General features: G+C 40.4%; 1 protein-coding gene across 6 annotated transcripts in view; it reads left to right on the top strand.

The window, feature by feature from the left end:
* Positions 1 to 13,253, top strand: part of REXO5 (RNA exonuclease 5) — a 46,740-nt gene extending 33,487 nt beyond the window's left edge. For 3 of the 6 annotated variants that reach the window (XM_007189981.3, XM_057528438.1, XM_028168498.2), the window contains exons 14-20: positions 1,465 to 1,569; positions 2,068 to 2,205; positions 5,183 to 5,275; positions 5,913 to 6,129; positions 6,374 to 6,558; positions 7,487 to 7,605; positions 9,804 to 13,251. In XM_007189981.3, the coding sequence (XP_007190043.2) occupies positions 1,465 to 1,569; positions 2,068 to 2,205; positions 5,183 to 5,275; positions 5,913 to 6,129; positions 6,374 to 6,558; positions 7,487 to 7,605; positions 9,804 to 9,885 (939 nt within the window). In that variant the 3' untranslated portion in view covers positions 9,886 to 13,251. Of the gene's footprint in view, positions 1 to 1,464; positions 1,570 to 2,067; positions 2,206 to 5,182; positions 5,276 to 5,912; positions 6,130 to 6,373; positions 6,559 to 7,486; positions 7,606 to 9,803 lie in introns of all 6 variants that reach the window. The other 3 variants (XM_057528439.1, XM_028168500.2, XM_028168501.2) reach the window with 3 other exon arrangements.
* Positions 13,254 to 15,431: the final 2,178 nt, after the last annotated feature.

The following is a 15,431-nucleotide window of genomic DNA, read 5'->3' as shown; positions in this document are numbered from 1 at the left end:
ATTAGTTGTCTGTCTATCTTTGTTCTCTTTTAGTTCTTTTTTTTTTTTTTTTTTTTTTGTCAACTACCTCTCCAATTGTTAGTGCCTGGCATGGTGGAAGGGAAGACTTTCACTAATCAGCTCAGCCTGAGGTTTCAGGACCTCTCAAACATACTTTGAGGATGTGTCTTCTCTGAGCTTGTGCAGGTGCTTTTAGTTGTCTCATATTCTCTGAGCAGCTTGTCCCTGTTTCTCCTCAGAGCTTGCAATCTGTTGCTCCTCCTGACATCTGCCTTTGTAACTGCAGCTCTAATGTGCTGTGGTGATTGCATATGTTTTCAGTGGGTTCCAAACAAGGCTGCCAGTCCTATCAGTGCTCTGAGTCAGGTGAGACAGAAACTAGTCCCTCAGGCAGTGTCCAGCCTAGCCATGACATTGGCTGCATGGTCCACTCTTGTTTCTGTCCAGAGGGAAGATCCCCAGTGTGGGAAATTTCCTCTGTGTTGAGCCCTGCTGGGTCAGATAGGGCAGGGACAGATGGGTACACAAAACTACATATTTTCCTTTCCCTTTTGCTGGAATCCCTTCTGGTTGTTGTTGTGTTGTTGTTGTTTCTGGGTGCTGTAACTTCTCAACTGGTCTCTAGAATTGTTGCAAAGGTATTCTGGTCTATATAGTGTTAACTCGGTGTCTGTGGAAAACTGAGGGCCTAAAGCTTCCTTGTACTCTATCTTGCTGATGTCATGCTCTCTTTTTTCTTTTTTTAAAGTGTTGGGGTTTTTTTTGAGAAAGATGTACTGGGAAAAATAAGAAGTTTATAATGCTCTTGGGAGGGATTGGTATTTGTTTTATTTTTTTTTCCCCCACAGGATCCTTAATTTCCCTCCTGATTTCTTTATTTCCTTCTTTTCCTTCACTGCAGTGTCTCCAGCAGGGTATTGCCTCTTCTCTATATATCTGATTCTTCCCCAGAAGCACTGCTTCTCTGAGGCTGTCAAGTCTCTTCCTTGTAGTTAAGTGCTTGAACTATCAAAGTTGTGACCTGTGTTCATTATTTTGAAATTTTGTTGTACTTTCTTTCTGGGGCTGATTTTGTTTCATCCAAGTCTTCCATGCCCCTTGATTTTTTTTTTTTTTTTTCCCCCAGAGTCTCTTGCGTCTCTTCTCCCTCTCTTTATTCACAGGCTTGCAGAATTTAACTTGTTTGTTTACTTAGAGGTAATTTGAAGATTGTAGTAGCCTGCTTCTTAGTAATGCTAAAGATCTGGGTCATATGTGATTCTATTTATTCTCTTTCCTGATTATATGGTTTTTCTACAAGGCTGTGTGGTGTCACCATTTTCTTCTGGACCTTGAAGTCAGCCTCATATTGCTTTTTAATATGGGTAAAAAGACAACTATTGTTTATATTACTGTGGCTCACCTCCATGAGCCACAGTAGACTATTAGGTTCCTGCTTCATCCAGGCTGTGCTGTTTTCTGCAGGTTCTTGAGCAGGCTAGAGTGGAAATCCCCCGGTTTACCTTCAGCATCGTGCAGTTCTCTTTTGAACCCTTTCCACCCAACCTCACTGAGGAGATGAGCAAAAGAGTAAGTGAATGGGTTCTGCTAGATGATTTATTTGACCTATTATAATCTCCCCCCATTAAGGACGGTAATACATACTTCATTAAGTTTACTGTATACTTCTCTAAATTTTTTCTATATGTATTAATATATTACCATTTTCATTTTTATAAAAATGGGAATCAGACTTATATACTGTTTTGCAACTTTGTTTTTTCCTTTAACAGTGTAACTTACACATCTGTTCATAACACTGTATAATCTTATTTCCCTTGTGTTGCATAGTTTTCCATTGTATGATATACCTGTTTTCAGCATTTGCACTTTATAAATTTTTGCTATTCCAAATAATGATGCAGTGAAATCCCTGTATACAAATCCTTGTACATTTGGCAAGTGTGTTTGTGTTAAGAAATTCCTTGAAAGGAATTATCCCATGTTTTGACTCATGATTTCTTTAGATTTGACTTAATTCTCTTTCCACATCCACCTCCTTACTATATTCTGTTGTTTTTCTTATAGATGAGGATCAAGTGGATGGAGATGTCAACTGTCTATGCTGGGCCATTTAGCAAAACTTGTAACCTTAGAGCTCTGAAGAGGCTGTTTAAGAGTTTTGGTCCAGTCCGGTCAGTGACTCTTATTCTTGAAACCCATCAGGTAATGAGACAAGAAAACTTTTTTTTTGATCTTCTAATCTAGTGTGGGAAATTCAGATGCCTTCTAGGGTCCTTCAAGTATTAGTGATTTGAGCTTGATTGTCACCAACTGGAATGTGAGACATGCTCTGTCTCTTGGGAACAGTGTTGACCCATAAGAATGTGTGCCCCATATTGCCAGATCTTCTGATTTTTTTGTTTTGAGAATCGAGAAATCTGCCAATTTTCATATTGTTGGCTCCAATTTTCTTAAATATTATGTAAGCCAGACAAAAAATATGTCTAGTGGTTTAATGTAGTTTATGGGCTTCATGCTTGTGACTTCAGCTTTAAATGATAAAATGCCCTTTCAAAAACAGCAGTAGCTTCCATGTGCCGGGAAGTCTGTAGGGCTTAAATCCAAAGTAGGCTCATAGCTGGGTTAAGATACTAGAGGAGCAGGGCTTTTTTTTGTTGTTGCTGTTAGCTCTCCAATCTCTTGGAGTAAGTTTTGTTTATTAGTTTGTTATTTACATAAAAACCCTATGAAGAGTTTAATTATTTTTACTTTTTAAGAAATAATACTTGTATATGGTTTAAAAAATTCATACTTTTTAAAAGGATGTAATGAGTAAGCCTCTATCTTCATGGTCATAGCAGGAAGTCAGATAAAGACTAAAGTTACTATATGAAGCAATAACAACATTATAAGCACTATGAGACAGGAAGCCATGAAAAGAATTGAAAATAAAAACTTATAACAGAATATCTGTAGAATGATATATAATTATAATAACTGGTAACAATGAAGGCCTCCAGGGAGAGAGAAACTAGGTGACTGGGAACAGGGGTTAGGGGAAGACTTTTCACTGTAAATTCTTTTGTACCTTTAGAATTTCGATATAGGCAACTATTAATCTGGTGCATTAAACTATTATGTGTAATAGCTAATAATATAACTAATAACTATTAGGTTTAGTAACTATTAAAGTGAAGCAAAAATTAAAGTCTCCAAATCGATCTAACTGCAGAATCCTAGATGTTTAAAATGTGCTTTCCCCAAATCTTTTATTGTCTTTCCTACACCTAAAAACAGAAATAAAAAGATCATCCCTGGGAACATAGACTGAGGGATGGGAAAGGGTATTCAAGGGACTGTAACTCCTTCCTGTAAGTCGTCTTGTCTTTTTTTTTTTTCTTTCTTTTTGTAAAGTATACATAAAATTTGCCTTTTAAACCATTTTTACGTATAGTTCAGTGTTATTAAGTACATTCTCTCTAGAACTTTTTCATCATCCCATACTGAAACTCTGTACCCTTTAAACAGTAACTCTCCAGTCCCCTTTCTCCCAGGCCTGTTAACTACTATTGTATTTCCTGTCTTATAAATTTGACTACTCTATGTATATCATATAAGTGGAATCCTACAATATTTGTCCTTTTGTGTCTGGCTTATTTCACTTAGCATAATGTCTTCAGGGTTCACCCATGATGTAGTATGTATCAGAATTTCATTTCTTTTCAAGGCTGAATTATATTCCATTGTATGATTATACCACATTTTTTTTATCCATTCATCCATCGATGAACATTTGGATTATTTCCACGTTTTAGCCATTCTGAATAATGCTACTGTGAAATGAACATGGATGTACAAGTATTTGTTTGAGTCCCTGTTTTCAGTTCTTTTGGGTGATATACACAGATGTGGAATTTCTGGGTTAAATGATAATTCATTTCATTTTTTGAGGAACTGCCATACTGTTTTCTATAGCAGCTGCACCATTTTACATTCCCACCCGCAATGCCAAGGGTTCCAACTTCTCCATATTCCAGCTGACACTTGGGGTTTTTTTTTGTTTTTTGGTTTTTTTTGGTCTTTTTTTGTTGTTTGTTTGTTTTTGTTTTTGGCTGCATCCCATGTAGGATCTTAGTTCCCCGACCAGGGAACGAACCCGTGCCCCCTGCATTGGAAGCTAGGGGGTCCTAACCACTGGACTGCCAGGAATTCCCCTGACACTTGGTTTTTTTGTTGTTGTTTTTGGTTTGGGGGGCATTTTTTGTTTTGATAGTAGCCATCCTAATGGATGTGAAGTATTAATAGTATCTCGTGGTTTTGACTTGCAAGCTCCCTAATGATTAGTGATGTTGAGCATTTCTTTGTATGCTTATTGGCCATTGGTGTATCTTCTTTGGAGAAATGTCTATGCAAGTCCTTTGCCTATATTTTAATTGGGTTGATTTTTTTGTGTTGAGTTTTAGGAGTTCTCTATATACTTTAGATATGAATCCTTCAGTAGATATGTGATTTGCAAATATTTTCTCCCATTCTTTCTGCTGCCTTTTGACATTGTTGGTGGTTGTTCTTTGATACACTTTTTAATTTTGATAAAGTTTAACTTCTCATATTTTTTTTGTTGCCTGTGCCTTTGGTGTCATATTCAGGAAATCATTGCCAAATCCAATAAAATGAAGCTTTTCTATGGGAGCACTTTAATCTCCATGATGATGCTGTGGCTCAGACCATCACATAGATTTAGATACTCTGGTGTTAATCAAGTGCAATTTGAAGATGCAAATCCAGTGGAAGAACTTAACCTCCCCAAGCCTGTAGGAAAGCTGCTTGTCTAAAATTAAGCTAATAAGGCAAATGGGAATCTCTACCTGTGACTTGCAGCGGTAACTTTAGTGATTAATAATAAATGGTATGAACAGCAAGTTGGGTAGTAAAGAATTTGTTAGTGCTTTCCCCATACCACCCAGGGAGAGAAGGCTTCAATTTTAAGTGACAAGATTATTTTCTGAGAGAAACCAAGCCCTGAACCATGATGATTCCACTTAAAATTGATGGTCTGTGATCACTATCTAGCCCAGCACAGCAAGAACATCCATTCAGGTGGCTCTGGCCACTGTAGTTTAGGTGGGCCCCCGTTCCTAGCCCCGTCTCTGGCAGTTTGAGCCTGGAAAGCAAAAGTAAGGAAATCTTGATTTTTCTGCAGCCACATCTCTGTATACAATACGAAATCCTGGAAGGTGCCCAGCTGGCCATAGAGTCTTTGGATGGCATCCTGGTAGAAGGTACCTGCATCAAGGTAGGGTTGCCAGAGAAAGCATAAAGTAGTATACTTCACTCAATCCTGTATTTTCAGTACTTGTATTTACTCAAGCCTGTATTTACAGCACCCTAAGACATAACAGCTTAGACAAGCACCCTCGAGAGGCTTAAGACACAAGATTTTCTGTTATGGAAAGCCTTTAGCCAAGGCCGGCATTCTTATAGTGGTGACCTAAGACATGATAGCTTTTCATTTTTGTCAAAATCAGCCTGGGCTACATCTTCCATGTACTCTTTATCACTACTTAGACCCCAAATGGTTTGTTCAGGGTGGTTTTTTTTGTGGTTGCCCTTTAGCTTTCAGGGGAATCAAATGGTATTTTGATGTTTCTTAACGCAATTAAACAATTTCATTGGTGTAGAAGGCAGAGAACTGATTGCAGTTGGTGGGGGAGAGAAGGAAAGGGAAGAGAGTATTATTTACACAAAAATATTTACATTTTGTATTTATTTATCTATTACTTAAGTTTCTACCGTAGTCCTTTGGGGCAGTTATCATTAGCTTCCTTGTATAGATAAGGAAGCTGCAGAATTAAGCTACTTGCTAGTATGTAACAGGCCTGGGGTTTGAAGTGGTGACTTTTCTACCATTAATGCCATCTTTCCTTGGTTAGGTGCAGAGGCCTGTGACAGAGCTCACCCTTGATTGTGACATCCTTGTGAATGAGCTGGAACAAGATTCTGAGAACCAAGGTACTATATACCTGTCTGGAGTGAGTGAAACCTTCAAGGAACACCTGTTGCAACAGTCCAGCCTCTTCCTGGGCCTGGAAGCTGTGATCTTGCCTAAAGATCTTAAAAATGGAAAGCAGAAAAAATACTGTTTCTTGAGTAAGTCTATGCCATCAAATATAGCCTTGGGGAAGGAGATTAGAGATGGTGGTAACATGAGGTCAGAGAAAGGAAATGGTCAACAAGTAGTCCCTCCTGGGCTGGACCAGGTCAACATCTCCTGATTTTGTCCTTCTCCCCTGGCTCTGGATGGGCTCCAGCTAGGATGGTGATCAGGTTTTTTGTTTTGGTTTTGGTTTTGGTTTTGGTCCTTAGTAACAGGAGGGGGTATTCCTGTTTTCAGGATTCAAAACTTTTGGTAGTGCCCAGAGGGCCCTTGGCATTCTCACAGGCGAGAACTGGAAGCTGAAAGGCAGGCATGCCCTAACGCCCAGGCACCTCCATTCATGGCTCAGGGGCTTACCTTCTGAATCAAGGCCCCCAGGGCTTCATGTCATACCTCCCCCCTCGGAGCAGGAGACCTTGCAGGTGAGTGATTAAAAGTATCCTGGGGTTAGGGGGGAAAGGTAGCTAGCTACCTTGGTTTGCTGGCTCTGGTGGTTGGCCTTCTGATGTTTATGGAAATTAGGCAGGATGGTCCTGCTCAAGTGACACTTAAGCCTTCAATCTTTTTTTTCCTGCCCTGCCACTAGTCTTACTTCACTCTCCAGTGTCTTCCAGCCCTGGACACACCTTTCTTTCTCCAAGATCTCTCATACTTTTGCCCCCTCCAAACTTGCTAAAATCAGGTTTTCCAGGTGTCTCTCCAAGGGACTTTGAGGGGTTAATACAGGAAGTTGGAGAGCTGGACAAGTCTTTAGTGATCTAGGATTTCCTGAAGTGTAGTACATACATACACAATATGATTTTTGGTGGTCATAGATGGACCTCTTTTTTTCACTTTTATTGTTATGAACTTGTTTTTCTAACATTCATTAAAGTATGCAACCACCACATTGAACGTGTGATTTCATGGATAGTATTACTTAGACGAAGCTACGGAAGAAATTGACTCGCTTTAAAGAAAACCATTAGGGAATATGCAACAGAAGGGTGAAGATAGAAGGTGAATGGTTTAAGTTTGGGAAGCCCTGCCGTAGTCTAATGTCCCACACTTAGCAGATGAGAAATAGACACCAGAGCTAGTGAGTGACTTTGCCCAGGTCACAGAGATACTTAATGTCAGAGGCCAGACTAGAGCTCTCCTTAGTGATTTGGTTTCCCTAACTCAGGACTCTAAACTGACTTGGAGGTCTGGGGATGCTGGAGCGGACAGGGAACCCTGCAGTATAGACTCTGGCTTCAGACTGAGGATTTGTACAGAGCCTTTCCTGGGAGCCTGAGGAGGAATGTTGCAGTCCCTCCAAAGGTCAGCGGTGGGTACTCTGACAGTGTCAACACCTGGCTTTGATTCTAGGTGGTGAAGGTGGACCACCCAAAGATAGCAGCCTGGCGCTGGGGCAGGAAGATAGGAGAGCTCTACCACAGCCTGTGCCCAGGCACCCTCTGCCTCATCCTGCTGCCAGGAACTGAGAGGTAAGGACTGAAGGGTTGCCCCTTCATGATTCTGACCTCTGGACTCTCTGGACTTAAGCTTTTCTTGGAGAAAAGCCTTTTGTTGACGTCCAGGCACATAAACGAAAACTGAAATGAATCATCTCTTAACTCTCACAGTTCTAAGAGAGAGGTACTGTATCCCCATTTTACTCATATTTGCTCTTATAACTACACTTAGTGGTCCCTCAGGGAGACAGCTCATCCCAGTTTAAAGGCAGAGGTCTTAGGTCCTGCAGCCTCTCTGGAACAAGAGCCACTTGAGTAAAAATGGTCAGGAAGTTCTAGGGCAAGGCCCAGGCTTAGATGTGACTAGAACCTACCTTTCCCACATATCAGGAGTGTGTTCCTGCCTTCCCTGCCCTTGCCCCCTTTACCATTTCTGTTAACTTTTAAGAGATAGGGCCTGTTTTGCTGTTTCTAAGCCTGAGGAATACTGGAGCAGGACTCTGGGTCCAGTCCCAGCTGTATCACCTATCTCTGCTGACAAGTAGTGGCCAAGCCACTTTCCCACTGTGGATCTCAATTTCCCTTTGGTAAAATGAGGGATTTGGAGTAAATCAGTAATTTTCAAACGCTTGAAACTATAAAACCCTTTCTTTAAAAGAAAAATTGATGTTAAATCTTTACTAAGGCATAAAGATGAGCAATTCTGAAATGGATGAGTAGGTATATGAATGAATGTGTATGCTGGGAGAGGAGAGAAAGAGGGAAAGAGGGCTTTTTTTGAAAAAAGCACAGTTTGAAAATCACTGGATTGTATTATTTCTAAAGTCCCTTAAAATTCTGACATTCTAGGATTCTTTCACAGGCCCAAGGTCCCAGGTGGCAAAACATGAATGCCTCAGGCCTTGAAGCCTGGATCAGAAGTTAACTTCCTATCATAAAATTCTTCTGACATGTATTAGGGCCACTAGTGAAACAGGCTACCTGCTGGGCAGCTTGAGAGAATTACTGTCTCTGAGAAACAGAAATAAGTACTAGGTTTTACAGCAAAAAAAAAAAAAAAATCTTAGACTGATACACTTCAAACAGGCTTATGGGTAGACTTAACAGCAAGAGGTTTAAAAGTGACCAAAAATTGCCAAAGAAAGAAAAAAGAAAGCTCTTTGTTTAAGAGCTTGGACCCTGAGAGGCAAACTTGCCTGCATAAAACTTCTCAGAGCCAGTGTATGGAGGTAGGGGTAAAATAGGGGTTTTCGTGTACCAAGTGGAATACTTAGCTTGTAGTTCCCCATTGTGTAGGTAAACTAAGCCAAGAGAGGGCCAAAGCTTTCTTCTTCCAGAAGTAGCTGGGATGTTCTCAGGGGATGAGGGCTTAGAGGAGGGAGCATTGGGTCAAGGAGCAAAAAAGGCTTAGGTTCTGACTGAGGCAGAGGTCCTAAGGCATGTTTGACAAGTCAGGAGAAAACTCTGGAAATAGCAAATCATGTAGTAACAAAACCTGCTGTTACTCCTTTGTTTTAAAAGTTGCACTCTGATTTCCATAGCCATAATGATCAAACCCAGCAGCAGGAGCATGTATTTCCCCAGACTATAAGCTTGCTGTGTGACTGACTTCTCTGGGCCTCATCTGTGCAACTGTCTCCATGATGCCAGCAGATAACACTTGGGAAAGGGTAAAAGTGGCTCAGGAAGAAGGAGTAGCAAGGAGAGTAGAAGGTTTCCTCGTGCTGGGAGCCTGACTCAGCTCTTAATCCTTATACTTCTGGTGACTGCTAAAATTAATACTGAAAACATTAATAATTGCTATAATTCATCAAACCCTTAATGTGTCAAGTACTGCTAAGTGCTTTTATATGCAGTTTTGGTTAAGGTTGTTGAATCTCCATTTAACAAGATGAGAAAAAGGCTCAGATTAAGCAACTTGCCTAAGGTCACCCAGCTAGTAAGTTGAAGAAACTGAGTCTTAGTTTGAGATCATTCACCCTTAGTTGAGATGTGCCTCACATCTGTTAAGTGGCAGAGCTATGATTTGATTCTAGGCATCTGGGACTAGTCAATATTCTTTCCATTGGACCATTTTCAGCAGGCAGCTTTCCATAAGCTGTCTACCTGCCTGCCCCCTGCCCCATGGCACATACGCATATCAAAAAAAACACCTTTTTCCTCTACCTTAGTTTATAACCATTCATTCAACCCTGTCGACAAAAACTATCTTTACTCCTCATCTGTTGCAGCACTCATGGATCGCTCTCTGGCCTAGGACTGATGGGAATAAAAGATGAAGAGGAAAGCAACAGCCCAAACGAGTGTTTGTGAGTCTGCCCACCATTTTCCATGTGCCATTTCTTAATCCCTCGTGGGCAATAGCAGAGAATTTGGTCAGGCTGCAGGCACTCCAGAGGCTGCCAGACCTCTATATAGTAGACAGTCTGTGGAAACATTGTACCAGCTTAAGGAGTCTAGTCCATTTATATGAAATGTACAAGTTTTCAATAAATGCCTAAAATTCAGACATTCCCCATCTTAAGACAAGGTGAGGGGAGGAAACCAGTTTGTACTTTCTTTGTGTCAGTGGGTTTATACACAGGTATTACAGCAGGTGCTTATTTCATGTAGCGCTCCTATTAAATGGTATACCATATATAGGTAAGGAAACCAGGAGGAGTGACTTCTCTGTGGAGAAAACCCAGGTATTACCTAGTTTGTCAAAGTGGTAACATCTGTGAAGCAAATTTCTGTAAGGCAAACTGTTTTCTATTAATGGCTTTTATAACACTGAAGGAAAAAGATAGGCTGACTGCAAATCTGGCAGGTCCACCAGAGCAAAGTTGAAGACTGACTCTTGTAGCTTTTAACCAATCCAGGAAGCCCCCTTTCAATTCAATTTTCAGGAATGCTGCCTTCCTTTTGGAGTGAGACTGCAGTGTTACCCTTTACCAACAGGTGCCTCCATCACACCAGAGCTCCCCCTTAGAAGCTTTAATTTCAGTAAAAGCCTTTGCTTTTTTTTTTTTAATCAACTCTCAAATTGTCAACATTCTGTGTTGGAAAGGACATGGGCACAGGCACACACAGTTCCAAAACTGATAGAGGTATTAGCTGCCCTCCAGAAAAGATGAATTAATCTGGCATGTAGTATGTATCATTACAAAAAGTCTTGTAAATTTCTCTCTACACTGGGACCCTGCAATTCCACTTCTAGAGTAATATCCTCAAAAACATGTATGGAGGAGATGTCATGGGGTTATTCAGTGGAATTCTAGGTAGCTATTTTTAAAAATTGTGTGTGCACGCACATGTGTGTGTAAATAAAATCTCTAGTGAAAGAGATCTGCAAGAAGCAGCAGTAGACCTCTGGATCCAAACTGCTAGACTCTGAATTCCAGCTTTCCTACTTTTTAATTAGGTGAGCTTGAATTACTGTAAATTATTTAACATCTCTGTGCTTGGTACATAATAATGGTATACATCTTATAGGATTGTTGTGAAGATGAGATTGTGCATTTATAGTATATTATAGGTTGTATAAAGCATGGAGAGTTACAGGATAATCTGTATAGTTTGAGTAGAAAAAAACTATACAAAGATATGCACAGCCTTGGAACAAAACCTGGAAGGCTATATACCAAAATATGAACAGTATTTGTCTCTGGCTGGTGGGATTGGCAGATCTGATTTTACCAAATGCTCTTCTGTATATAGGCCGTTTTTTTTTTTTTAAATCAGCATATATTGCTTTCATAGTTAGAAAAAAATAATTAAAATAACTCTCAAGGTTGGGCATTTGAGGCAGTGTTTAATCCTTTAAATGCAACTTCTGTAAGATCTGGAAGTTGGGAACCAGGAGCCAGAACTGAAGCTCTTGATTTTGGATGAAGTTTCCCTGTAAAGAGCGAAGTTCCCCAGGTATACTGCTGACATCAGCTGCAAGGCCTTGAGAACATCTTGAAACAATGTTGGCTGGATTCTTTCCCCCTGCAGCTGAGCTCCAAAGCTGTGGGAGTTTAGCTGCTGTTTACCTCTTGAGACTCCAGTCCTGAGACACAAAATAAGTGTCTGTCTAGGTTGGCACTTCAGCTGTGCTCCTGGGCCAGTCACTTAACCTTGTTTGAGTCCATTTCTGCAGCTGTATAAAATGAGGATGTATCTACTTTTAAGGATTATTATGAATATTTAAAGATTCAGTTTGTGGAAAATGACCAAATAGTGGGATATGTATGAATTATTTGCCCTCTCTGAGCCTGTTTCCTCATTTTGTTTTTTATTTTTTTAATTTTGGCCATGCCACTCAGCTTGCCAGTTCCCCAACCAGGGCTTGAACCCCGGCTACAGCAGTGAAAGCATGGAATCCTAACCACTAGACCACCAGGGAGCTCCCTTCAGTTTCCTCATTTTAAAGATGGCAACATTAGTACCTACTTCATAAGGTTGTTGTGAGAATTAAATTTGGGAAAGCCTACATTTTATTGAGGATCATCTTCCAACTGCACATTCACAGAGCAGATGAAGGTTCCCTGTGCCAAGAGCACTCCCTTTGCTCCTAGGAACAGCCAAGGCCATTCCTTTTCCTGGGTGGGTGGGGGTGGAAGTTTCCCCACAGGCCCCCAACTCTAGAACTCTACAGAGATAGGCCTGGACCATAAGGTCTCTGAGGCCCCGGTCTGCACACACTGTTCTTTCAGCTGATGCTCCCACCTTTTGGAAGGCAAAGCTGCCAACTTGGCCTCTTGCAAAACACACATTCCATTCATAAGTGCGTTTGTGCATTTTTCCTCCCACACCCTTCTAGGCAGCCAATGCAGAGCTGCCAAGGCAGCTGCAGGAGCAGCTTCTCATTTGGGGGGGAAAGGCAACTTGAAGGGTTTTCACAAAACACTTGGCTTAGGCTTTGAACGTATTACTCCCCAACTTTCTGGCCTCCTCACCCATAGTGGGGTTGTTTAGTAGGACACTCAGCCGTGTCATTTTCATTGCCTTTTGTCCCCCTTTTTGTAAATTCTCTTCCCTATTATAAAGGAAATCCATTAATGGAAACTTGAAAAATCTAGAAAAGTTAAAACCATATCTAATCCCACCACTCAGTCAATGACTGCCCCTGTTTTACAATCTTCTATCATACTTTTTCCATTATTCAAAAGCAGTTTTTAATAGCTGCATAATATTCCAACATGTTGATGCATGCCATAATTTCTAAAACAGTCCCCTACGGTTGGCACTAAGTTGTTCCCAAATGATGCTGCCAATCATATCCTTGCACATACATCTTTGGCAGATAATTATTTCTTGAGGAAAAATTCCTAGAAGTGAAATTACTGGGCTTTTTAAAAAAGTATGAACACTGAAGGATTTTTTAATTCCAGGAAAGTTTTTACCTTGTGTTTGCTAGCATCGATTTGTTTCAAATCTTTGTTAATTTGACAGATTAAAAAAGTTTTTCATTATAGGTTTAATTTCTGTTTATTTGAATACCCTTTAGATTGTCATCTGCTATTTTTTCCAGAAGGTTTTGGCCAATTGTTTTTCTTTAGAGAGTTGTCCGTATCCTTTGCTCATGTTTCTGTTGTCTTTTCCATAATGAATTTTCCATTCTGAATTTTTAAGGTCTCTTTACACATTAAGTATAGTGTCCATTTGTCAATTATTGCAAAAATGTTTCTAGTTTTTTAAGGTAGTAAGTATTAGAAGTTTGTTCTTGTCTTTCATTTTTTTCTATTTGCTTTTATGCTTAAAACATTTTGACTGATCCAGAGATCAACTTAATACTCATTGATAATATATATTACATACATATATTGTTTTTTTAATGATTTTTTACACATATACCTTATTCCTCCTGGAACTTATTTTGACATATGTAACTTTCCCCCAAATATTTAGATTTTATCCAATTATCTATCTTTACTCAGTAAAGGAGGCTGCATTATTTATTATGTAAGTCTGTGTATACAAGAGCCTTGTGTCTATGTGTTCTTCTGTCTTAACACTAGTACCATTTTATTTTGTAGCTCTGTATTGTAATAAACTAGCAATTTCAGCAGCACCACCGCAGATAAACATGGGCCCATAGTCCTCATCAGCATGGATTAAAGAACACTATGCAGAGTTAGGTGCTCTGCTGCTTCCTGCATTGCTGCCATATTCCACTACGACTTTCTTAGCACCCCTAAGGTAAGAAGAGAATCAAGGTTGGAACATTACATAGGAAGAATGTTAAACCCACATAAGAGCCTTATGGCTTTCATAAGACAGGGCATCCTTGGAAGTCATAGCAAAGGAAAGGAAGTGGGAGAGGTTAGGCTGGCTCTCTTGCCTTAACTTCCCAGGCAGACTAACTCTTTAGGACCTAGGTCAAAATCCAGAGCTAAAGAATGACTTCCAGAGCTAACCCAGCCATGTGCTTTGGCAGCTGGATTTGGGAGGAAGGAAGAGGCCAGTGCTGAGTTGACTACTGTTCTCTGAACCCTCAGCGCTACCTTCAGTATACCATTCCACATACTGTTATGCTTATCTGGTGATAGTGTGAATTAATTGCTTATCCCTCATCTAGTCAAAAATTGGATTTTAGCCATACAGCACCATGACAACACTTTGAATAGCTCCATGTTCTATACAAGCACCCAAATCAGTAAACTTCACTTTATTATTCCCCACACCTCTATTTGTAAGGCCTTGGCTGGGCTCAGTAACTCAGAAGAGCCAAAAAAGACACAAGCCCAAGAGCCAACTGGGAAAATAAGTACATGTTTTGAAGGTTTACTTTTTTAAGTGAGGAATAAGTCACCCCCTAGATTTCCTTCCAGCCTCCATCTGATGCTGACCTTGGTAATATGAGAAGAAAAGAAAAATTCCAGTTCATTGAGGAAACCTTATAACCCTCTCCTAGCTAGAAAGAGGAGGTAGTCATGACTCCTAAGCCCTTTCCAACTGAAAAGAAAAATAAAAGCACATCTCATGCCACCACTGTACTTATTTTTAGGAGATACCTATATGAGGCTGGCTGGGAATCTTTGGGAAGGCCACTAGGGCCTGCATCAAAGGCCCTACTTGGCCTTTAAGATGGCTAGCCAATAGCTTTCCTGAGCATAAACAATAACTAGACAGAAAATACAATTAAAGGAAGCTAAGATGTACCACAATTAGACTTCCGGAATGTAAGAGCCAGATGGAGCCATCAGGGATCATGGTAGTCTAAGCCCCCCATCCTCCCAATTTGGCACAGCGGGAAGTTGAGCCCCCAAGAGGGGCAGTGACTTGTGAAGGGTTGTGTGTGACCATGCCAACCTTCTTCTCCGGATTCCCTGCATTACTCACCTAACAGCCTTTTGGAAACCTTAAACTTATGAGTCTTAGGTGCTTTATAAATCACAGAAGTTCTTCTAAATCCTATCATCACTGATAGAAGTAAGTCTCTTGATTTTGCAGATAACTAAAAGGAAATGCAGAATTTAACTTGCCAAAGGTCACAGAGCAGTAGCACTTGACAGTTTTCATCTTGCCTCCTTTGCCTTAATCACTGCCAACCTAGTAGATGTAGGAGCCAACCATTTAGAACAGTGTTCACTTTTTATTCTTCAAGGGAATTGACGTCAGCTGCTAAGGTAAGACTGTTTAGGTAGTGGCCCTGTGAGGACTCATCTGCTTCTTGCCTACAAGTCCTGGGACTCCAAAAGCCATTAAGCTTGGTGAGTGGGAGGTCAACAATCCATGTTTGTAGCTGGGGATCCTGTACCATCCGGATTATTTTACAAAGCACAGGATTTGCCATCCAGTATGTTGGTGGAAGAGGCTCCTGGTGGGTAAAGCTCACCCCAGAATGAAGTCACTGTTTTTTTTGTTTTTGTTTTTTGCAGAATTGTCAATAG

Source organism: Balaenoptera acutorostrata, chromosome 15, assembly GCF_949987535.1.
Source record: "Balaenoptera acutorostrata chromosome 15, mBalAcu1.1, whole genome shotgun sequence".
NCBI lineage: Eukaryota > Metazoa > Chordata > Mammalia > Artiodactyla > Balaenopteridae > Balaenoptera > Balaenoptera acutorostrata.
Note: the sequence above shows the minus strand (reverse complement) of the source record. Positions and strands in the feature narration are given on the sequence as shown.